The sequence below is a fragment of the Chlorocebus sabaeus genome, chromosome 11, assembly GCF_047675955.1.
Source record: "Chlorocebus sabaeus isolate Y175 chromosome 11, mChlSab1.0.hap1, whole genome shotgun sequence".
Classification (NCBI taxonomy): Eukaryota; Metazoa; Chordata; class Mammalia; order Primates; family Cercopithecidae; genus Chlorocebus; species Chlorocebus sabaeus.
The window spans coordinates 24,396,540-24,422,400 of record NC_132914.1 but is presented as its reverse complement, the minus strand read 5'-3'; the positions used below and the strand labels follow the sequence as shown (position 1 = coordinate 24,422,400).

At 34.8% G+C, this 25,861-nt stretch overlaps 1 protein-coding gene across 8 annotated transcripts in view; it reads left to right on the top strand.

Annotated features, from left to right (window-relative positions):
- The window catches only part of SOX5 (SRY-box transcription factor 5), a 1,032,593-nt gene that overhangs the window by 905,826 nt on the left and 100,906 nt on the right, over window positions 1-25,861 (top strand). For all 8 annotated transcript variants that reach the window (XM_073020544.1, XM_073020543.1, XM_073020542.1 and 5 more), the window contains one exon: window positions 13,650-13,735. In XM_073020544.1, the coding sequence (XP_072876645.1) occupies window positions 13,650-13,735 (86 nt within the window). The remainder of the gene's footprint in view (window positions 1-13,649; window positions 13,736-25,861) is intronic.

Here is a 25,861-nt window from a genome sequence, read left to right as displayed (position 1 = left end):
GTACAGATTTTCTGCATTTAGAAACTCCTTCACCTTTACTTGTGTATAGCATATCACTTGTTCTTGGTTGCTCAAGATGCTGTAGGAGAATTGTTATAAACGTAACTTACAATGAGCGAAAAAGTATAGCTGAGCTTATTGCCACAAGGAAACAAATTTCATCTTGGTTGAATTTAAGAAAGTATAAAATGATATGAAACAATCACAATAAAGAATGATTTTGTTTTCATTATATGTTTATATGTAACATCTTATTTTCTAGTGGATACAATGACCAAGCGCCAGTGCTTTAATGAAATCATAATAAAAGATTCTTGTTGATGAACAGAAATCATTTTAGGAGTTTGGAAGTGCATATTTACTTTTCATACCCAAGAGGATAAGAATTGTTTATAAAATCAAAATTTACAAGAGATAAATTATGTAATATTATAAAAGAATTATTTCTATATGGAAATATGTTAAAAGAGATTATTTTACTCTTTAACTACCTTATCTGGGTCCTGATTTCCTCCTACCTCTAAATTCTATGCCTCTCTGTCACCTTTCATTATCTAGTCTTCCTTTTAACATTTGCAAGTCAACATATATTTGTTTGAATTAAACCGTGCACAAAAAACTAATTTGTTACTTATTTGTATAATTATTGTCTTATAATCTGTTTTTTCTACTAAACCTTAAGCTTTTGATATACCAACAGTTGTCTCTTGTACTTGAAATTTGTTAATTTCTTAAATGAATTCTTCCTTCGTTTATTCAGTCAATAAACATTGTAATAGGCCTCAGTGTGTCAGGCATTTTGCTAGGGACTGGGGATTTAAAGATGAGTAAGACATAATTCCTCCCTTTAGGTGCTCTTAGTCTCGTTGGGGGAAATGGGATTGCTGTGGTCTGAATGTTTATTTTTACCCTAAATTCATATGCTGAAATCCTCACCTTCAAGTTAATAGGAGGTGATTAGGTCATGAGGGCAAAGTTCTCATAAGAGTGGCCCCAGAGAGCTGCCTTGCTCCTTCTACAACGTGAGGACACAGAAAGAATGCACCATTTATTCATCAAAAAAAATGGGCCTTCATCAGGCACAGAATTTGCCGGTGCCCTTATTTTGGGCTTTCCAGCCTCCAGAACTGTGAGAAACAAACGTTTGTTCTTTATAAGCTACCCAGTTTATGGTATTTTGTTGTATCAGCCCCAACAGACAAAATAAGGATGTAAGCACTGGTAATATATGGATATGCATCACATTTTAAGAGAAGTCTTTGAAAAAGGAATTACTTTAAATCCAAGAGTGTTGAAGCATCAGGAAAGGATTCTTAGTGTGAGGGGTCTCAAGTCAACCTAAACGATAAAGGTGGCTATACAATAGAAGAAGTGAATGGGCTGAAGGGATACAGACAGACTGTTCCAAGCAGAAAAAAAGCCTAAAGACCAGAAAGCAAGAGATAAAATTGGGTGGACATGGCCCTATAAATAATTGTTAAGAGTAATGTATATGGTAGGAAGTGACAAGTGAGTAGTACTTTGAGGACATGAGACCAATTCAGGGAAATATGTGTAGACAAATACTATAGGAGCCAGAAAACCACTAAAGTGCTGAAGCCTAGGATGGAGATCATACTGGCATCCATCCATCCATCTATCTGTACATTCATCCATCCATCCATCTATATTCATTCATCCATCCATATATCCATATCAAGGCATGCTTCTCTTGTCCACAGTTATATTTTCAGCCCCTAACACATTGTATATCATTAATAAATACTTACAATACTTTAAATACAAAGAATGAATACTACAGATTGACTGATTGAATGCTACTGGAAACTAGATAGAGAATGAATTTCATTAGCAGAGGACTAGAGCCTGGGAGACTGATTGAGAAGCTCTTATAATAGAAAGAAATGTAGACCTAGGAGTTTAAAGGAAAAGATCTTCATGATTTATTGGCCATGGAGGGTAAAAGGGATGGAGAAATCAAGGTTACTTTCATATTTATAGTGTGGGTGACTGAGTGTCACTAAGTGATATAAGAACACCAGGAGTAGAAGCAGTTTCTGGAAGAAATGATAAATTACATTTTGTACATGCGAAGATGGAGCTTACTGTGGGACAGCTAGGGAGAATTGCTCAAAAAAACAGTAGAAGAGGTCTAGGCTACAGTCACTGATTTGGAATATATTAGTTTGTATATGGTTGCTGAACCGTGAGATTGGATAAGATCATTCAGATAAAGTGAATAGAAGGAGAAAAACTAAGTGCCAAGGATTAGACCCCAAGGAATACCAATATTTAAGGAAGGGATAGATGAAGGAAGGTGGAGCAGCCTATTGCAGAAACAGATAATAAAGTCAGCATGAATAAGATATAAGGAGAACCAGAACAGCTGTTTTAAGAAAAACCAAGAGAATGTATAGATATAATTAGAAAAGAAGAGAATCATTAACAGAGTCAGCTATTGCAGATATATGTTGATTACAATTTGGCAATTCAGAGGTCATTAGTAGATTTATAAAGCATTTCCCCAAAAATATATTGATTGAGGACTAAAGTGTAGGAGAAGGATTTAAGATTATTACTAGTTTTTAACAATTTAGATGATAGAAAATAGATGGTGGTTTTAGAAGAGGTTTTATATTCTAGAGAGTTCATTGTTTTTTAGGATAGGAGGTAATTATGCATATATTTAAAGACGTAATTATGTACAAATTTCTTACTTTGATATTTGAGGTCATCGATAGACTGTAATCAACCTTCTAAATATTTTTTGCTACTAAGTGAAATGGGTTCAACTACAGACTGGTTCTTGAAGAATTTTGCTTGGTCATTTCTGTGATCCTGTTGTACCTCTTACTTTGGGGCTCATTTTTTTATTGAGCATCTACTCTATGGCAGGCATTTCAGCTCATAGGCTTCTCTCATCTTTTCTACTTTGTATTTTATATTCAAGGCCTAACTCAATCTCAGCCCCTCCACTGATTCTTTCCCCAGTGATCCAACTTGTATAAATTCCTTTCTGTGGTAATTACTGCCTATATTCATTTGATTCCAATTGTATAGTTTTGATTCATTTCACTTTCCATATTTATATGTCTTATTTTCATAACTGAAAGTGTTTTGAAGGCAAGGATTGTACCTTTTAGTGCTTCGTGTTCTCAACATAGTAAAAGTTGGATACATGTTAATTGAATGGAAATTAGGTGAATATGTTATGAAAATTGAAGTGTACATTTGCATAATGCTTTAAAAGTAGTCTGTGTGTTCTACAATTTAATGTTTTCCTTATTAAAATAGTAACGACTCTAGTAATGATTAACCTTGGGACAAGCCTGAGCAGCTTTAAAAATTTTATAGAATAGGAATAATAATTTCTACCCTAATGAGTTGTTGTGAAGACTAAAAGCAATTTTATATATTTACATATATGTATATATGTGTATATGTATATGTAAAATATTTTCAACAGAGTGCCAAAAGTCAACAAATAATAGCTTCCCACATTTCAAGTCAGTGGGAAAACAAGTAATTATTCAAAAAGGATGTGGGAATAATTAAATATTTACAGAAACAGTATTTCTTAAATCATATACCAAAATAAAACTTCAAACATTAAAAAAAAAATCTCACATATTTTCTTTTCTTTTACTTCATCAAATCAGTTATCAAGTCTGTCTCCCAAAGCTATTCTCTGCTCTCCTTCATTGATTTACCGCAATAGTTTTTAACATTTCTATCTCCAGTCTCTCCTTCTTCCAATCGTTCTATGCCTTGCCACAAAACTGATATATCTGGAACACAAATAGTAACAAAAAATACTACTTTCCTGCTTAAAACCTTTCAGTGACTTAACGTTGCCTTCAAAGGAAAACATAAGGCTCTTCAACATATGAGCTCTACTTGCTTCTTTAGCTGAATAGTTTCCCATTCCCTTTCTGCATCAGAAACACTGAGGGTAATGAAAATATCCCTGGATGGAGGCATAAATATAGGATAGTTGTTATTGTTAGTTCTGTGAATGGCAGGGGGCTCCCCCAAGTAGAAGGCACCCACCAATTTCTCTATCAGCCCATGACCTGAAAGAAAGCAACATGAGATGAAAGAAAGCAGTTTTCTTCCAAAGTTCCATCTACAGTGTCCTTACTAACTTCATTTTGTCATAGACTTCTACAAGGCCTCCTCCACCTGGAAATGACAGTGGTAAGAACAGGGTACTTTCAGTACCAATCTGAGAAGGTTTTTAATAGGAGCAATCTTCATTGCACTGAAAGGTGCATGCTTACCGTTGACCCTCTACCATTTATAATACATGGAAAGGAGGTAGTAAAATGGTCCCGAAGTATAATTTGGTAGTGATAGTGGCCATCTTTTAAGAGACATCTCAGTAAATACAATTCCTTGATTGTTGAGTCTCTTTCAGGTTGAGTTCTTTCTTGCAGGTTTCCAGAATAACTTTGACACTCTTCTACTTTGCTTATTGTATATTTGGATTAGTTTACATGGTGAATCCTCCTCACTTGATTAAGACTGGGACAGGATTGTATGTGTGTATGTCAGAGAAGGGGTTAATTTTCATATTTCCCAGCACCTAGAGAAGGCAATCTGATGTTTGTTAAGGAGGCAAAACAAAAACAAATAAAAAGAAATGAAAGGCTAATAAAGGAATGAGTCTCCACATTTCAGTGAAGATAATGCCGTAAAACTGTCCAAAACTTTTGTATTAGTTCAGTAGATGAAATAGTGTGTGTTGTTGACTCTTGTTAACACCACATCTGCATTTCACATTTTTCTTCATCCTAAATAATCTTGTTGGAAAAATTGTTTTTCTTAGGCTGTGTTATATAGTATAGAGATGCATTCTTCATGGTATGACTGGAGATAATTAATATCTAAGTATGAATAACTATAATAATGGTGCAATTGAATGCTTTTAAAGAGTTAATATGAGCTGTATCATTTGTGTCAGTAGACACTGTAAGCTATGTTATATTCTGAAAACAATAGACTAACATGCCTCAGTATACTTTTTAGCTTTTTGAAATATTTTGGTTTTGAGCTAGAATTTCCTTGCTTGGTCTTGAAATAAGAAGCAAATTAATTTTGGAAAGGCTTAGGGAAAAATTGTTCAAATGGTTAAAACCTAGGGAAGAGTAGAAGAAATTACTTTTAACTACTTGAAAGTCAATTTGAATAACTTACACATGGTTGAACTTTAAAAGTCAAAGTTTTCCATTATATGATTTTTTTACTAAGTATGAACTTCATGAGGTATTTACAAAATAAAACTGTTGTAATTTTTTTTTTAGTACAGTTAATTGAGGAATGGCACAAATAGATGACAGTATTTACTTCAATAAAAACTCTTTTTTTTTTTACAGCAGCTTCTGTATTTTTCCTTTGCCATTAACAATTACCTCGACCTTGTTTGTGAAGCTTTGTAGATTCTGTGTCTGCTGTAGAACACTGACACATCCATGTAATATATTTTGAATTTTTCAAATTGAGAGTTAAATGACTGTATTGAAAATTTTCACAGGTATTTTATTTGTATTTACTTTATTATAACTTGGAGCATACTTCAACCAAAGTAATCTTGGCTTGAAAACATGGTAACAAGGTAGAGACATGCTCTAAGTTAATCGTGCTTATGTGTTGGGTGAACATCGTTGAAACAGCCTAGTGCTGTTAGACAAAAACCTTTTGAAATTAGTTGACATATTGGTTATATTTCTATATTTGAAACTATATATGATTAAAGATACATAATAACTGTAGTAGTCTTTTAAATTCCTGCTGCCAGTCTTTTGTTTTCCCCAATTCACTTAAACACCAAATATATTGACATAAGGCCGTATATGGCAAACATAAAACATAAATTTGTTATGGCTGCTATAACAAAATACCACAGACTGAGTGGCTTGAACAACAGAAACTTATTTTTTCACAGCTCTGTATGCTATAGAGCTGAGATCAGAGTGTCGGCAGGGTTGTTTCTTCCGATACCTCTCTTTGCAGCCTGTAGATGACCACCTTCTCTCTGTGTCCACACCTGGTCATACCAGACTCTATTTTGTTTGTGTCCTAATCTGTTCTGCTTATAAGAACATCAGGCATATTTGGTTAAGTTCCATGCATGTGACTTAATTTTATCTTAAATTACCTCTTTAAAGGGTCTGTTTTTTAATATAGTCACATTGGAGTACAAGTAGTAACAACTTGAACATATCAACTTGTAGGCAGACATAATTCAACCCACAACACATATAAAATTATTTAGCTTATATAAACTTTCACATACAGGAATACCTCATTTTATTGTGCTTCGCTTTAGTGTGTTTCGTGCAGATTGCATCTTTTACAAATTGAAGGTTTATAGCAATTCTGCATAGAGCAAGTCTGTCAGCACCATTTTTCCAACAGCATGTGCTCGCTTCATGTCTCTTTGTCATATTTTGATAATTTTTGCAATATTTCAAACTTGGTAATTATTATATGCTAGGGTGATCTGTGATCAGTGATCTTTGATCTTACAGTTTTAATTGTTTTGGGATGCCATAAACTGCACCCACATAAGATGGGAAGCGTAAAAAATGTTTGTGTTCTGACTGCTTCACAAACTGGTCATTCTCCTCTCTTCCTTCCTCTCCATGGGCCTCTCTATTTCCTGAAACACAACCATATTGAAATTAGGCCAATTAATAACCCAACAATGGCCTCTGAGTGTTCAAGTGAAAGAAGAGTCCCACATCCGTCACTTTAAATAAGAAGCTAGAAATGATTGAGCTTGGTGAAGAAGCTGTATCATAAGTTGGGGTAGGCTGAAAGCTAGGCGTCTTGCACCAGACAGACAAGTTGCAAATGCAAAGGAAAAGTTTTGAAGGAAATTAAAAGTGCTGTGCCAGTGAACACACAAATAATAAGAAAGTGAAACAGCCTTATTGTTGAGTTATAGAAAGTTTGAGTAATTGAGAGAAGATCAGACCAGCCACAACATTCCCTTAAGCCAAAGCCTAATCCAGAGCAAGGACTTGTAACTCTCTTCAATTCTATGAAGACTGAGAGGGATGAGAAAGCTGCAGAAGAAAAGTTTGATGTTGGGGAGGTTGGTTCAGAAAGCCATCTACCTAACATAAAAGTGCAAGATAAAGCAGCAAGTGCTGATGTAGAAGCTGCAGCAAGTTATCCAGAAGATTTGGCTAAGGTCATTGATGCAAAAGTGGCTACACTAACCAACAGATTTTCAAGGTAGATAAAGCAGCCTTTTACTGGAAGAAGATGCCATCCAGGACTTTCATAGCTAGAGAGGACACATCAATGCCTGGCTTCAAAGGACAAGCTGACTCTTAGGAGCTACTGCAGCTGGTGAATTAAGTTGAAGCCAAAGCTCATTTACCATTTTGAAAATCTTAGTTTTTTTTTTTAAGAATTAAGCTACATCTACCTTTCCTGTGCTCTATAAATGGAACAGCAAAATCCTGAATGACAGCACATCTACTTACAGCGTGATTTACTGAATATTTTAAGCCCACTAGTGAGACCCACAGCTCAGAAAAAACATTTCTTTCAAAATATTACTGCTCATTGACAGTTGCACCCAGTCACCCAGGAACTCTAATGGTAGTGTACCAGGAGATGGATGTCGTTTCATGCCTGCTAGCACAACATTTGTTCTACAGCCAACGAGTCAAGGAGTAATTTTGACTTTCAAGCCCTATTGTTTCAGAAATACATTTCATAAGTCTCTCACTGCCATAGAGACTCCTCTGATGGATCTGGAAAAATGTAATTAGTGAAAAACTTCTAGAAAAGATTTACAATTGTAAATGCTATTAAGAACATTAATGATTGATGGTAGGAGGTCAAAATACGAACATTAATAGGATTTTGAAAGAATTTGATTTTACCCCTCCTGGATGACTTTGAGGGGTTCGAGACCTCAGTGGAGGAAATAATTGCAGATGTGGTGGAAATAATTGCAGATGTGCTGGAAATAGCAGTAGAACTAGAATTAGAAATGGGGCCTGAAGTGTGACTGAATTGCTGCAATCTCATGATAAAACTTGAATGGGTGAGGAGTTTCTTCTTATGAATGAGCAAAGAAAATGGTTTCTTGAAATGAATTCTATTCCTGGTGAAGATGACGTGAGCATTATTGAAATGACAGCAAAGGATTGAGAACATTACATAAATGTAGTTGATGAAGCAGTGGCAGGATTTGATGGAACTTCAAAGCTGAAAGAAGTTCTGCTGTAGATAAGTGCTATCAGTTAGCATCACATGCTACAGAGAGATCTTTTGTGAAAGGAAGAGTCAATCAATGCTGCAAACTTCATTGTTGTCTCATTTGAAGAAATTCCCACCAGGCACAGAGGCTCATGCCTATAATCCCAGCATTTTGGGAGGCCAAGGCGGGTGTATTGCTTGAACCCAGGAGTTCAAGTCCAGCCTGGTCAATATTACAAAACCTTGTCTTTACAAAAAATTAGCTGGTTGGAGTGGTGTGGGCATGTGGTCCCAGCTACCCAAGAGACTGAGGTGAGAGGATTGCCTGAGCCCGGGAGGTCAAGGCTGCAGTGAGTAATGTTTGTGCCACTGCACTCCACCCTGGGCAACAGAGTCAGACCCTGTCTCAAAAAAAAAAAAAAAAAAGAGAAGAAAAGGAAGGGAATTCCCATTCCCACAGCCACCCTAACCTTCAACAGCCACCATCCAGATGAGTCAGCAGCCATCAACATCAAGGCAAGGCCTTTAACCAGCAAAAAGATTACAACTCATTGTAGGCTCAGATGATAGCATTTTTTTAGCAATAAAGTATTTTTTATTAAGGTGTGTATATTTTTTAGACATAATGCTATTGCACACTTAATAGACTATAGTTTTGTCTGAACGTGACTTTTATATGCACTGTGAAACAAAAAAAAGTGTGCATAACTTGCTTTATTGTGATACTTGCTTTATTGTGGTAGTTGGAACCAAACTTACAATATCTCCAAAGTATTCCTGTGTATACATACATTTACATACATACAATATAGCATGAGTAAAACAAAATAGCTATTTACATATCTGTACATATCCAAAAGAAAGATAATGTTAATTTCATTGATACACATTCATTAATTTAGGAAATAAATAGATTCTAACATAATGCATATTTTAACATTTTATGGAATAATCTGTATTGCAAGTAATTGAGCTTTACATGTATATATAATTTGATATTAATAATTAGATGCCAGTAAAGCAAAAGTGTCTCAAACATCTGCAGGTGTTTTGCTAAATTTAGGAGTTAAATTTAGGAATATGTCACAAACAAATTTAGGAATATGTCTTTGTCTCTAGGATGGAGAATCAGGTGATCTTTAATACTTCCTACTACTTAACCTCTTTAATAATGCTTCTTAAAGTTTCATTTCTTGTCCATTACCTTTTCATATCCAGATCTCAAGATTGGAGTATTAAAAGTTTCCCAACTCCTTGTCTTTAATCTCTTTTCCCTCTACTTTATTCTATCACCTGTTATTTAAATTGTTTTTTCTCTACATTCCTTTAGCATGTCATACTTCTGCTTTGATGCGTTTCACCCTACCTGAAACGTCTCTCCTCCCCTCCACCTGCACATTTTCAAGGCCAAGCTCACTCTTATTTTCTTCTTTAACTATTCCCTTAAGATTGAAGCCAAGCCTAGATTAGTTCTCCCTTACCGCTTGTAGTATCTACTGATGATGGTCAACATTATTCAAATAAGCACTTAATTAGAAAAGACAGAAATACAGTAAATACAGACCAAGTTTTGTTTTGTCTCACAGCAGCTAGCAGAATTCTGTTCATGAGAAATGTTAAAGTGCTTATGAATTGGTTAATTTACAACAGGGAAAATAAATAATATAAAATGAATTTTCACTGTGAAGAGTACCACAGTCTCTACAATTTTGCTTTTGTTAATTTTAAGATGATGTATCCTAAGTTAAGAATACAAATGAATTACGTATTTTTAAGCATTTATATTGTCAATTCTAATAGTCTTACTATAATAGTATTTACAATTTTAACTAGTTTGCATGAATTTAGCTTTTAAATATCTAAATGTCCTGTTATAAAATTGGATAGTGTTTGGGAGGTTGAATACTAAACATATGAAATGATAAACAAAGCATCATCATGTAATATTGGTTGTCCCTTCTCTCTCCTGTATCACAGGTTTTTGGTGTATTTACTGAATCTTTCTCATTAGCATACGAGCATGGTATAATTTTTCCACATATGTACCTTCTTATAAAGTTTGCTTGATCACACAACTTTCACTAGCTACTGTAAAACACCTCAGTGTAATTGTCTATTCTAGCACTTCTCAGACTCTTTTAAATATGCATACAAATAATCTAGGGCTCTTGTTAAAATTTAAATTCTGATTCAGATGTCACATGTTTCCTACTTCAATAAATTAGCCTAAAACTGTTGTGCCTTAAAACAACAAACATTTATTTGGACACAGCCATGCTGGGTACCTCTGGCTCAGGATCTTTCCCACTGTAGTCAAGGTACTGGCCTTGATTGCAGTCATCTCTAGGCTTGGCCTGGGGAGAATCTGTTCCAAGCTCCCTTCATTAACTGTTGGTATGCCCCATTTCTTTGCTTGCTATTGGCCAAAAACATCTGTCCTTTGCTATGTGAGTCTTTCCATAGAGCAGCTCACAACCTAGCTGCTTGCTCCAACAGAGAGGGTAAGGGCAACCAAGACAGTCAAAACACTTTGTAACTTAATCTCAAAAGTAAAATATCATTACTTTAGCCATATTCTGTGCATTAGAAGGCAATTACCAGATCCAGGCCACACTGAAAGGGAGAGGATTACATGGGACATAAATACCAGGGAGTGGGAGTCATTGGAGGTTCTATCTTAGGGGCTGCCTGCACAGTAGCTTTAGGGTGGGTTCTAAAAATGTGCATTTCCAAGAAACTCCTAGGTGATGCTAATGCCCCTCACCTAGAATCTTGCATTGAAAAGCAAGGGTCTGTACTTCCTGCCTCCAGTTCCTTTCCTTCGATCATCGTCTCTTGATCAAACTCTTTCTGATTAGGCTTTCTCAACCTCCACTCCACTGAAACTGCCATTGTTGCAGTTGCCAGTGATATCCACATTATTAAATCCAGCACTGAAAAAAAAAATAATCACTGTCTGGAAGTCTTTCTTTACTTGGCTTCTGGAAATTTACATTTCTTCTCAGTCTCTTCTGCTAGTTACCTGTCTCCCTGACTATAAATGTTAGTACATCCCACAGTCCAATTTTTGCACCTCTTTTTTATCTACGGTTAACTCCTAAGTGGTCTCATCAAGGCTTACAGCTTAAATTCCAGATACACGCTAACCACTCTCAAGTCTATGTCTCCTATAAGGGCTTTTCCCCTAACATTTTAACATGTTTATCAAGTGTCTAATACATACCTCAACTTAGATATCTAATCATAATTTCAAACTGAAAATATCTAGAACAGAACTCTTTGTTCCTTCCCCCCAGCAACACCCTTTAGGCCCCACCTGGCAGTCTTGCTTCTAATCAGTGTTTACTGACCCAGTATATACCACCACATGTCAATCAGTTGTTTTAGTGAAAAACCTGGAAGTCATCCTTGAATCTTCTCTTACTCTCATATATAACAGTCATTAGGTTTTACCAGTTATACCATTTAAATACCACTTGAGTCCCTGCCTCACTCTCCATCCCCATGTCACCACCCTAGTCTGACCATTATTACCTTTTATACAGATTTCTGCATCCGTTTACTAGTTGATTACAGCTCTCAACCTCCAACTCAAGTGATTTTATTCCACCCATCTGTTTTCCACGTTCATGATTTCCTTTACCCTGTAGGATAAAGTTTAGATCATTTAATATTTACAAAAATCATACATAATCTGGCATGTGACTCCCTCCCCAATCCATTGATCTCATTCCCTACCTGCTCTGTGTACTTCAGCAATACAGGGACTGGGTTATGACTAACACTTCCATTTGATTCCTCATGAAAATTGTCTCCCTGCCTGGAACATTCTTTCTTCCCTTCTTTGTCTAGCTAACTATAATTTAATTCAAGTTTCAGCTTAAACATAACCTTTTCCTGGAGGCTGTGTTTAACCTATTAGACTAGGTTTGGGACAACCACAGTGCAGTCCACAGCATTATCTACTTCATTGTCTTAACTGCCATTATATTTGATACTAATCATTTAATTATCTTTTTCTCCCATTAAACTGTAAGCTTTTGGAAGGCCAGATCTGCAGAGGTAGATCCAGCTATTTTGAAGCCTAAAAAATAACCTGGCAGACTCTCTTTAGAATAAAAATGCAAAAATTTTATGTACTCAGGCACACACACAAACACACACACTTAGGTACAAAAGTGAATATTCATTTATAATAAGAAATCACAACAAATTACAAAAACTGATAAATATAAAAATATATGACAAATATAAAAATATATAGTGAACATACTGCAAGAGGCCATTTTCAAAAGCCCAAAGTTTAAGCTTCATTAAATTCCCAGTAAATTCACATCTGCATATTAATCTTTTCCAAAGCTTTATGTCTAGTGCCAAGAGGAGTGCTTAATACATAGCAGTTACTCGATAAATGGTTTTGAACGGCTATATTAACTGAGTTATTTTAAGTTATATTTTTCATGTATATAGTATTCAACACATTTTTTATAAATTAGATTTCTACAAAATGTTTTATATATTACAGAATTATTCTATTATTTTTAGTTATTTGCTACGGTTATGTGTCAGATAACAAAAAATGTACATTACTTTTATTTCTTAGCAAGTCACTGGGCCCTATGCAACTATTGTACCTCTTTACTCATTAAGAAAAGCCCCTTGATTTGCATCAAAAATAAGCAGACTAATCTTCTCTATGTGCTTCTCTGTATGTTTGTGTGTGTGGCTATATTTTTACAGGTCATATAACAATAAAACTTCAGGATTAATTTTGAATTACTCTGTCTTTTTAATAGATAAAAAAACTTCAGGGGGGAAGTGATCTATTTTCCATTTTCATTACAATATAGTTTTGTAAACATTTATCCCTGGATAACAAAGATGTCAACATTTCATATAACTTGAAAAACACATAAAATATTTTCTTCATTGTTAATTTGTCCATAAGATATTCTTTAAGTGATTATTTGAATCAAGACAGTAACATAGCATTTCAAAGATAAGCTACTTTGTTTACATCTTTGGAGTTTAATTCATTAAAATAAAAGTAAGTTAAATTCCTTTTATAATAATACTGTAAATTTGCTGAGGAGTTACTGTGCTCGTATTAAAATTGTGTGTGTGTGCACGCGCGTGTGTGTTATAAAGTGCAGCCCTCTGATCAATGCTCACTTTCCCTCCCATTTTCCTAAATACATCATGAAAAAAGGATGAGGTTTCCGCCTTAATTGCTTGTGCCTTTTATTCACATTCCTCTCTCAGCCAGAATTGTGAAAAGAGTGTTAGTAAAAGGCTGCACAATAGAGCTTTTCATTAGGCCTCAGCAAGGCACACAAAAGAAGGCTTTTGGAAAGAGTGAATGCATGAGTTTAATTTGCAGGTGGAGAGTAGATAAAAGGTGCTGACGCCTCTATTATTCTCTTACTTAGGTGACCCTTACCCTGTTCAGCTGATCCCAACTACCATGGCAGCTGCTGCCGCAGCAACACCAGGCTTAGGCCCACTCCAACTGCAGGTAAGTCAGGAAACAATATAGAGGAGACAAAGGTTAAGTAAATATCGAAAACAGCTATTATGGTGTTAAAGCAAAATAAAACTGACTCGTGATATTTGTCTCACACTTTCTGTTTTTAAATTTATTTGTACTGATCCTCAACCAAAAGTTGAAATGTTGATTCTCTTAATTTTTAGCCCTGTTTTCTGCACTAAACATAGCTTATTATATTTCTTTCTTGCCTGTATGATTAAGAAAGTGAGCTGTAGTTTTGCTTTGATGACCGTGTGCCATAATTTTGTCACAGAATGATCTTTATCAAGGTAAAAAGAACAAAACAACCTGCAAAAGGTATTCAGACACTTGAGGAGCAAGGCGACTTAACAAAAATGCATTTAAAATTGCTCAGGATGCCCAGTATCATTGAAATGGTCTGTAGGTCTCTTTGTTCTCCTGCTAATGCCAGCTCAGTTGGGCAAGCAAGGAAAAGTAGACCAAATAAGCTGGAGACTAAATAAGCACAACTTTATCCCAGTCATCACAATTAGGACTTTTCTAGCCATGCGGAATACATATTCCTATAATCCGAGAATGTCAACAATGATTTTACCAGATGTCCAAGTGATTTGAGAAGCTTTGTCTCTGAGGTTGAAAAGAAAATCAATACAATTAGAGTAACAGGTAGCTTTGATTAACTGTTGACATTTTTGAATCAGCATCCCACAAAACATTCCTTAGTTTCTATCGCTATGGACCTTGTGATTATGCAAGTAATGGGAATAGAAAATCATCTAATAATAGGATTACTCTCCTCTTGTGAGAAGTTTCTTATGTTCGTTAGCCTGAAAGACACAGTATGCCTAAGAAGCCAGAGATAAAGCAGTTATACTTAATAATTAATTTTTCTTCATGAAAAGGTATTGTCATGATAGATGATCTTAGTCTATAAGGAAAATATAGTTTTATATTGTAGCATCAACACAGATACATCTGGCCTGCACATGGGTTTATCAGAAGACCTGGTGGGTTTCTGAAAGGCCAGTTGAGTTTCACAGGAGGAACTACCAGTGTGAAAGCTGAGACATACTGTGTTCTACAGAGGTTAATAACGTTCATTTCTATTCTACCTTTTCTGCGAAGAACTACACTGTGAGTATCTGTTTTCTTTGAGCTGGAAATGCCTTGGGAAGTGTTGGAGCCATGGGGACAATAAAAGTAACATAACATTTGTTACCCTTTGAAATGGCATCTGGGGAATAACTATAACACGAAAAAGTGATTGTAATAGGTAAAACTAAAAAGAGTAGTGGAATTAGCAAGAGGGAATAATATCCAGCAATAGATTAAATATAGGAATAGGGGTTTTAGAGATTTCAGATGTTGGTTTTCAAAGCAAGTTAGACATTCTCCTTTGACCGTTGGATTAGTGACGAGAGGAAGTGAGAGCAAATTAGAGGCAACTCCTATGTTCATTGCAGGACTCTCTTTGAAAGTAGCTATGTTAAGCAACAATCGAATCAACTTTTCCTATAGAGACAGTATGAGACTATTTGATGCTGATTTTTATTTTCATTCTTATATTTGAGATTATCTTGAGATATTAAAATATAAACAGTTTTGTCACTGAACAAGAGAAACTTTAGACACCAAACATATATGCTCTTACTTTAACTATGATTTGATATGTAAACAGGGTAAAGTTGCTTTCATACAAGTGGTATTGTACCCATTAAAATGCATGAGTTGTATAGCCCCAAATAATCAATACTGTAGTATAACAAGAAAAGTAATAATCCAAAAGTTTTTCATGGAAAGCCATCAGCTACTATTAAAACACATTCACATAAACATAGAAAAACACAAATTTTTTTGTTTGTTTGTTTGTTTGTTTTTTGCAGTGAGAAAATAACTGTTATTCAGAATCAAACACATGACTAAAACATGTCGTGTCAGAGAACCTGGCTTTTCTTTGAAGTGGACGGACTCTCACTTTTGCTAGGGTGCTTACACCAACTCACTTTTCTGCTTGTTCCTAACACAGTATTCACAGACCCCTTGACCTTGACTTCAGCCTTCCCCAGAGCTATAAAGGATATCTGTTACTCTCCCTCCCCTTGCCTTAAAATAGCATCCAAATTCTTTTTTTCTCCACAAACCTGCCGAGATGGGGGACAGAAAGGCTAACTATAATGCCGAGTCAGATGTTTTATCATAAGCCTTACCTAAAATTCACCCCAATCTTTGAAACCTATTTTTGAGATGTTTCATCTCAGTGGAGTATAATATATGGGTCAGTTTTAATTTTCTCCAAAATCTGCTTTTAATTATGCTCTGTTAAATCTCTATTTTCCATCTCTTAATACCTTGAGTAGACTGCATCACTTTCCAGTCCTTTCAGTTATTAAAATTCAGTCCTGATGGAAACTTTAGTCTTATATCCATTTCATATCTCACTGTTTCCCCTTCCATCATTAGTTAAGAATCCCAGCTCTAGAGACCAGAAGTAAGAAGGGTGCAGCTTACTCTTTTGTTCTTCAGCTCCAATTTTGTTCCTGTGCAGATATGGGTTTAGGAAGGTATGTCTGCCCTGAGATACCGTGGAGACGGTGTGTGTGTTATTTTCTTGTGTATTGAACAGCTTTTCTTGGTCTGTTAAGAGAGGGGTAGCCAGGTCTGTTGATCTATGATTCCTGCCCTTCTTTTTATTTGGGATGTCACCACTACTGGCCAGGAGCTACATGGGTAGCATGACACCTGCCTTTGTTCACCCTCTGTGCTGCTCCATGGAGAACCCTGTAGTCTGCTGCTGAGGTCCTCTTCTGTGCCCTGTTAGAGCTGTGGTGGTAGTACATCGCAGTCCTCATCTCAGCCTGCAGCAAACACCACACTGTTTTCCAGCAGCCCACCTCCAGCTTTAGATAACTTCAGTAGAGAAAACAGGCATTACTGTGTCTTTAGTTACATAATACACCACCAAGCTGTACACTGTCCAGTTCTCCTAAGACGTTTCTACGGATGGAGGAGTCTTTAGGTTTTTAGCTCAACGAAAAACCAGTTGAGGAACAACGTTCAAGTTTTTGCTTTATTCTGGCTTCTCCAGTTTCTACGAATTCTGCTTTTTGGGTAAGCAGGGAAGACCACTAAGAACCAAGCCACCCTGTAAAAGCTATTAACCGAGTCTTCTCTCTCCTCAGCTCCCTCACCAGACATGAGCTCATATGTATTGTGGGAATGGAAAGATGGGGTGAGAAGAATGAGAGAGGTGAGAGACAGTCATGAACATTGACTGAAGTAGGGCCAGGACAGCAAGGTTTCAATGAGGGGAGTATGATTGGTGGTATGGGTGCTGTCTAGTACCAATTGCTGGTGTCTTTCTTTAGAACCATTGAAGAGTTTGTTGTTGTTGGCTTGTTCTTACTCATTTTCTATTTTTGTTTAATCTGTTCATGTATGTTTTAAGTAGGTAGTGATAAACTCACAGCTATACTTGATAAGGCAGCAGTAAGATGGGTTGAGGTAACAGCAGGAAGACCAGTTGGAGTAACAACTGAAATAGCCTTGTCAAAGAACTAGTGGTTTTATTCAATGGCAATGTGGAGGGGATATATATTTTAAACACAAAATGATGCTGTCATATATATTTTAAATACAAAAGGATGCTGTTTTCTTTTCCTTGGGTCCAAACCTAATGATTTTAACGCATGTAAAGTGCCATAACAACTGATGTCACTAGTTTATATCACCCATGGTTATGGAATATTTTCTTAAGCTAGTTTCTCTGGTAAAGATTTTCCAAAGATTATCTTATTTAATTCATATTACAAGATTTTGTGTTATGTATTAATATCTCCATTTGGCAAAGAAGAAAGCTGGGTCACAGAGTCCAAAATCCATGGCTTTAAACAATTATATTTGCTTCTTCAAGTACAGGAGACTTTATGTTAATCTTTGGAGACATTGGCCCTCTTCAGACATTTGTTAACTCATAACCAGCTAATGAAATTATAACAATAATGCTGACTAACTGACATTAATACAAATACTCTGTGTGCTTTGCAATAATGAAAGAAGTAGCAGGATTCGTAATGACAGCTATCTACTTCAGACTCTGAATTTTCTATTTGATGCCTCTTTACATGGATATATGTTAATTCAAGTACTTCTTTTTGAACACCTAGATTAAATAAGGGACATTATAAATCTATTCCTACTTATGGTTGACTTTATTTACCTACCATATGTGTTTTCATTTGAAATAACCTTTTGCATATAATTGTTCACACTTGGATAATATTATGATAAGCAAATCCAAAATTTTTATTAAAGAGTGCAGACAAGTACAATTATTTTAAAAGACAAGCAAAATGATATGCTTTAAAGGAAACTACAGTTTATTACTTAACTATTATTTTATGTCCCTGGAGATCCTTATATAATAAAAAATTCTTCATGTAGAAACATCACCTTACTGTGTACTTTCAGAAGCAGTTAAAATATTCTAAAAAATCTTCATATATATTTATTTTTATGGAGAAAGTCAGCTTAATCTAGATCATATATATAAATAATACAAATTAGCATGTACCATACACACAATTTATTATTTTAATATTAAATTTGTCTTTTTCTTTATGCATTTTAAATCTTCCTTGAGCTTCAAATTCACATTAGCCCACTGCTTGTTGACTATGAAGCGGAAATATACAGAAATTTACAGACACTGTAAACTGAGTCCAAAACGGAACTCATCAGTGGTTGTCTGCCTTGTCCCTAGACTTCCTTATTCTTTGGTCTTAGTGAATGACTCCATTTCATCTATTTTTCAACCCAGAAACATGAGAGCTTTTCTTAGCTTCTCTTCCTCCCTCTTCCCCATACATTTATTCATTCACTAGCTTTTCATTCCACCTACTAATAAACCAAGAATCTATCAATTTTCTTCCATCATAATTGTCACTCATTTGGGTTGAGCTATCCTTACTACTTTCCTAATTCACCACAGCAGCCCCTAAACTGGTCTTCTGTCTTCATCTTGCCCCCTTCAATGCACTCTCCACTATACACTATACATTAGTCAGAATAATCTTTCTTTTTTTATGTTTTTTTTTAATTTATTGTACTTTAAGTTCTAGGGTACATGTGCACAACGTGCAGGTTTGTTACATATGTATACATGTGCCATGTTGGTGTGCTGCATCCATTAACTCGTCATTTACATTAGGTATTTCTCCTAATGCTATCCCTTCCCCTCTCCCCACCCCATGACAGGCCCCGGTGTGTGATGTTCCCCATCCTGTGTCCAAGTGTTCTCATTGTTCAGTTCCCATCTATGAGTGAGAACATGCGGTGTTTGGTTTTCTGTATTTGCGATAGTTTGCTCAGAATGATGGTTTCCAGCTTCATCCATGTCCCTTGCTGATTTTAGAAAATTTTGTCATGTCCTCTTCCTGCTCAAGGACCTTAAATGACTCTCTGATGTTTTGAAGTTCTTTCTCAACTCTGGATCTTTACAAGTGGTGTTTCCTCTTCCTGGACTAACCCCAGGAAATAACCCCATTACTTACCATCTTTACTAACCAACTCCCACTTACCCCTCAGGTTTCAGGTTAAAACATCACTTTTTTCAGGGAAGAATTCATTGGTCTTAAGTCTGGCTTAAAGTAGCTCCTGTGTGTTCTGAGAGCACGCTGCATTTCCCTTCTCACATTGCTGGTAGAATGTTTTAAATCCTACTTTCTGGCATCTACCAGATGGTAAAGTCTGTAAAGTCAATGGTTCACCATCATTTGTACTTAACCAAGTGCTTGAAATATTTTATGGACTCAAGAAATATGTGTTAAATAGAGAATGAAGAATGAATCATAACAGTGTACTTTCGTTAAATTATTCATCTATTTTGCTCAAATAGCTATCTTGCTTTATAATATTGAAATTAAGCTGAATACTAATAATTAGTTTTCTATATTAATTAATCTCCACCTTTTAAAACGAGACAATAGCAGAATTTCAAATATCAAAGGCATGGTTTGCTGATAGAGGAAAAAAATAGTTTGAAATTGGTTAATTAAGATAGTGTTGAAATTTTATAATAAACTGTCTCATTTATTGAAATAAAAGAAATGTATGAAAACACTCTCTGTGCCTAGTAGCATGTTTAGCACTACAATGTTTACAAACATTAATTTTGTAACTGTTTTGCTCCACATCACCTACTCAGTCTATTCCAGATACATTAGGCTCTTTTCTGGCCCTTATCTTACCAAGGCATACTCCCTTCCTAGAGTTTTGTGCTAGCTCTTCCCTCTGCATGGAAGGCTAATTCTTTCGCTTCATTCATGTAGTTACTCTAATACCATCTCTCTGAGGCCTACCTTAACCAACCTACTTAAAATTGTAAGATGGATCCTAAGAGATATCACACTTCCTAGCTTCAAATATACTATAAAATGTATTATGTTTCTTGTGTATTGTCTTTCTTTTCCAAATGTACCACCCCACAAGGACAGGAATCGTTGCTGTTGTTCAATAATGTATCTCAGGTATCCAGAAGAATGCCTAGCAAATAGCAGGTATTCAATGCATACTTGCAAATGAAAGAAACTATCATGGCTAATGGTCATAAGAAGTTTTAATAAAACAAAGCAGTATATATTGATTTCTGCAGTAAATGATATTAATTTAATGGCCGGGAACTTGATATTTTATCTTGCCCCCATTGGAAGATTCTAAGAGTATGAAGAATCCACAGCTCGCTCTCTCTCCTGTTCTTTCCTCCCTTTATTTTATCATAACAATGGGTTGCTGTGTAAAGAATGTGTTTTAGCACTTATTACAGTTTATCTAATTATTTTAAAATCATTATAATTTACATGAGAAGACCAAATGTTACAATACTTGAGAATTCCTATATTATGTTTTAGTGTATGTATAGACATATATAAAAATATGAACTACTGGAAGTACTTTTATTTGACTCATTATGGCTTATTCTGCCAATACAATATTGAAGTAAATTATTTCTAAATAATGAAAGGATTTGTTTATCAAAATAATTACTAGCCAGTTAGCAATACCATACGCTGAGTTTATCTTCTTCTCTCTTCCTCTCCTTCCTTCTTTTTTTCATTCTTCTACATCCTCAAGTACTCTTTTTTTATCTCCAAGAGCCAATGATGATTTGGATATTTACTTATTTATTATACTGATGCTGACTCTTTTTAAAGGCGAGGGATTCATTTATATAGCTTACTTATCTATGTTCATTTTAATATTAAAAATGAATATCACTATTTACACAAAATGAAGTTACACTTTGAATTTTTGGACATTTGTGACAAGATAAAATCAGCTAAGTGAATCATCTGTTTCTAATTAATAAGATCAAATGATGGCAACAGTCCATCTAGCATTTATTTCTCATATTCATTTTTGTTATTATTTGCATTTTTACTTAATGGACATCATGAATATTTTAATAGTAGTAATTCTTCTGTAATGTACTGTTTCTGTTTTTTGCTACACTTCTAAGATTTGAAATTAGAAGGAAATATTTATCCACTTATTTCTCACTTTATAAATACTGTATTTGTCTTGGCCAAAAGATGGTTACCACCTGTTCTACCTATAGGAAGCCAAAAATGTTGACTCCAACCAATGATTGATAGTGATAAGCAGAAGGAAAAAAAGATTGAAATTCTTTTTGGACAGTCTTACTTAATTCAAAATAAGCAAGTAGCATTCAATCATGATTTTTACTGACTTAATTAAACTTTTACAATTATTTTAGTAGGACTATTTAAAAAATTCATAATAATATTTTTGGAATAAAGGCTCAAAATTCCAAGTTGTCATAAATGAAACCTCATGGGCTTACAGCTTCAGTAACCAGTAATATTAGTAGTATGCATTCTCTGGAATAAAGAAAATGATAGATGATGTGTGATCGTGTTAGAGAATGAATCATACAAAATATCAACTGAAATCAATCTTTTTTCTTAGCAATCATAGGTATAGGAAGTAATATTGGAAATGGCTTAAGCTCCTGTCTGATGGAGAGTAACATCAACATAGAGGTAGATGAAATACTGAAGCTCATCTTTTTATCAAACTCCTGCCAGTCTCTGAAGAAGGTCAATAATTATGACAGGACACAGATAAATGAATGTTCCGTATTTCCCAGCACTGTGAGTGACTGAGCATGGCCTTATATGCTTGGCCAAGAGAAACTTCCAGAAAATCAATAAGGAAGTAATAACCATATAGAAAGATCTAGATGTGTGGATTTTTATCTTGTTATTGAAGAAATTACTTACAATCATGTATACTTGTTAAGTATTCATCTTTACCTACCCAACTATTGTACTACTTGGTTAAACTTTTAGGTCGTATCATTTTCATACTGGGTGAATAATGATCAACTGCTCTTCATTTCAGTTGCAACCCTGGTGTGCTGTTTGCTGTTGGACTTCTGTGTGCATGAGTGAGTTTTCTTGCAGGTTAAAAGACTGAATTCCCTCTTTTCCTTTGCCTTCGACCCTGAGCCTGGAGGGCAGACAGACAGAAGCACACACATATGATTAATACAGCACAGCTGCAAGAGTAAGTCATTTGCATATGTATTAATAGAGGCAAAAAAAAACCAACAACAATTAAATTATATACAGAGACATTCTGCATACTAAAGAACATATGCAAATAGGCCTGAAAAAGTGCAGCCAACATTTTCTCTGACTTTTCCAAGCCCGTATGGGCTAGAGTCAGAGCCCAGCAGTTTTTCAAGAATCCCCTTTAAGGAAGAACCTATTAGGAACTGCTTCCATAGTTGTTACCACCCCTAGAGTTCCCAGGAGGTGCTTGACATTTGGTCAGTGGAGTCAGTACACACAGTGTCTTTTTCATACTATTTCTGTGTTTTCTTGCTTTCAGCAGCTTCATGTCTCACTACATGCTAACAGAAGCATCAGTCCACATGTGTTTTTCCAAAGTGTTCATTTTTATTGTAATGACCAATTAAATAAATGGTAAACTTTAAAATTATATTTGAAATTTTGTTATTACCTATATCGAAGCTATATAACTTTAGTCAATACCAGGTTTTCTGATCACAAGTCTGTGCCCATTCCTTGATAGTATCCTGTGTTATCTTAATCAAAACATATTTAAGTGACTCTAAAATGTTTTTGGGCTAATTAATGTACATAAAGGAATTGCTGGCCCAAGACCAGCAACAGATGTAATTCTATGAACAATACCAATTTCTTGAAATTTCTAAAGTATTCTTTTTAAAATTTTATCAAGAAAAACAGAAATATTCAGTTTTCTAATCTTGGCTATGGATAAGAAGAGAGGGCAACTAATATTTTTCAAGTTCACAGATTATGTTTATCTTAGAAACTTGTTCTTCAGCCTAATTGTTGGTTTAGTTTATGTTACTAGTATTCTTTAATTTATTTAAGGAATGTTTTATAAAGACAAATTCAATCTTGGGAGTAAAATTTTACCTAAGTAAAAGTTATCACCTTAATAGGACCAATAACCCAAATGAAGACATATGCTCCTTAAGAGGAACAAATGCTGGGGTTTTTGTTGTTGTTGTTGTTGTTGTTGTTGTTGTTGTTGATACTAGAAAACTATTTAATGTTATCCATGGATTTTTATCCATTGTTTGTATGGTTAAGTCAAAGCATGCAACTGGGATATACAAATTGCATTACATACAACTTGTAACATAGGGTGGAGTCTTAATTAAATATACAGAGAAAAATTTACTTAATTATATATAGATACATATAAAAATTTAATGTCTTAGGGGATAGAGGAAAGATAAAAAGATGAAAGCAATTTTATTTTATTAAGCTATTATCTTTAATATTTTAAGAAGCACTTCATTTAGTGAGAGGCAGTATAACATAATGGCTATGAGTGTGGTTCTTGCAGCCATCTCTTCCTTAAATGATCATGCTGTTACTTACTAGCTCTGTAACTCTGGGCCAGTTACCTATCCTCTCTATGCCTAAATTTTCTTGTCTGTAAAATGGGTATAAATGATCTCTTATTATTGAGGATTAAATGAGATAATGCATGCAAAATCTTAGAACAATAAATGTATTATTTCTCAAATACCATGTGCTGGATTAGAGTTAATATTTAATAGTATTAGCTGATTAATAACTGTTATTAGTAGGTTTGAGAACTATTTTTTATTGCTTAAAGGAAGTCTTGAAAATTAGGGCATGGCAGACTTTCCTTATGTTTCAGAGCAGCATCTAAAGTATGTTAATAAAACTGAGACAACATGTCTTATTTTTGAAGAAATAATTTCATTCGCCTCTGTGGTATAAAATAAAGGCCCATCTCAAGAATCTATGGTAGGCAATGAGTTTACTTATCCAGAAGACAATCTGGGTAGTTTCCTGAAGGGTAGTTTTTCATATTTTGCTATTGTTTGTTCCTTGTTACAGTATTTGTATCTATAAAATGGGAATAACATCTCCAGTCAATTCCCATTTCTCCATGGAGGTAATGCAAATGAATTGTTTCTATGTGCTGCCTCTAACTCTTCGAAATAAATTTCTTACAAAGTCTAAAATAAATTATGTTTACATAGGTGCTTTTAATGTAATATGCAACTTTTTATAAATAATATAAAAATATTTTCTTGTATAGCCATTCAAAGCTTATTTATTTCCTGGGTAATAGACACATGTCCTAGATACACTAGGATACATGTCCTTTATTCCACCTATATATTGTCCACAGCAAAATTATTTCTTGAATTGAGAAAACTTTTCTTTGACCAGTTTTATTTCAAACTTGAGTGTGAAAGTGAATTATTTTTATAGACCCATAGTATCCTGGAAACTTCATTTATTCAGCAAATATTTATTCTTTGTAAGCTATTGAGCTAAGCATTATAAGGAATGCAAAGATGAATCAGTCAAGGATCCTTGGTGGATCATAGAGGAGGTTGAAATGAAAGAGAATGAATGAAATATGAAAGTGGAATAGAGTTTGAAGAAAGGCAAACAACCTATCATTCTAACAAGTATATTTGATATGAAAAAGACCGCACAGATGGTTGAAAATGTTGTTTCAAACTATTCACCGGACTCCAAGTATGTTCAAGCACCCTCCAAATAGTACCATTGACTTTTATTTGTTTTATATATTACGTTCTACTGGTTAAAATTGAGTTAAAGATTTCTACTGCTAAACAAAACTTAAAAACCATTCTTCTATTCCAGCTCCTTAATTTTATGGATGAGGCAATTTAGACTCTACATAGTGACCTGGCTAAAACAGATATTAACAAAAGGGTCCCCGGAATCCTAGCAACTGACAATTAAATCTACCTTCTTCCCATTTTGCCATGATAGTCTTAAAACTAAATGCATATATTTTTATACGTTATTTTTAAGTTGTTTTGTTTAAAATGATGGGAAGAGAAATTGTTAATTTTGCACTTAGGCCATTAAATTAAGAATGAATGAATAAAACAATGGTTAGGATTTGCATTTTGGTAACAATGGCAACCTTCTGAATTGCTTTCATTTTGCTGAGTTCAGTGATTGTGTTCTGTGAATTAATTCCTTTGTGGAAAGCTATTGAAAGATCAAGGAATTTAGAAAACAAAACAACAGAGAAGCGTGCTGTTTCATATCTATTTGTACATAGAAGGTTCAAAGTGAGATTGTTTACATCACAAGTCTTGATGACATTTTATTTGCTTTTTAGAAGAAAGATAGTATTCAAAAATGATTATATAATCATGCAGATAAGATGCTGCAGTCATGAATGAACTGTTCTGAGAGAAAGACCAAGAAGAAAAACCACATTACAATTTTGAGCTGGGTTTGGTTGGCAAGTGTCTTCACAAGACTTGAAAATAGAGCCCTATTTGATTCCTCCAGAGAAAAAAAAAAAAAAAAAAAAGCTTCAGCCAGCCATGCACATTTCAAATTTGCTGTCTCCTGTGGAAGTTTCAGTATTTTCCTGCCAAATTGAGGGTATGAAAACAAGACGAAAGGGAGGGATGAACTCTAGTTTTTCCATTTTTCTTAACCTTGACCTTTCTCTTAATGCCATATTCCTTTTTCTTATCCAAACGCTCCTTGAATGAAGAAAATGAACAGGAAGAAATGGAGGAAC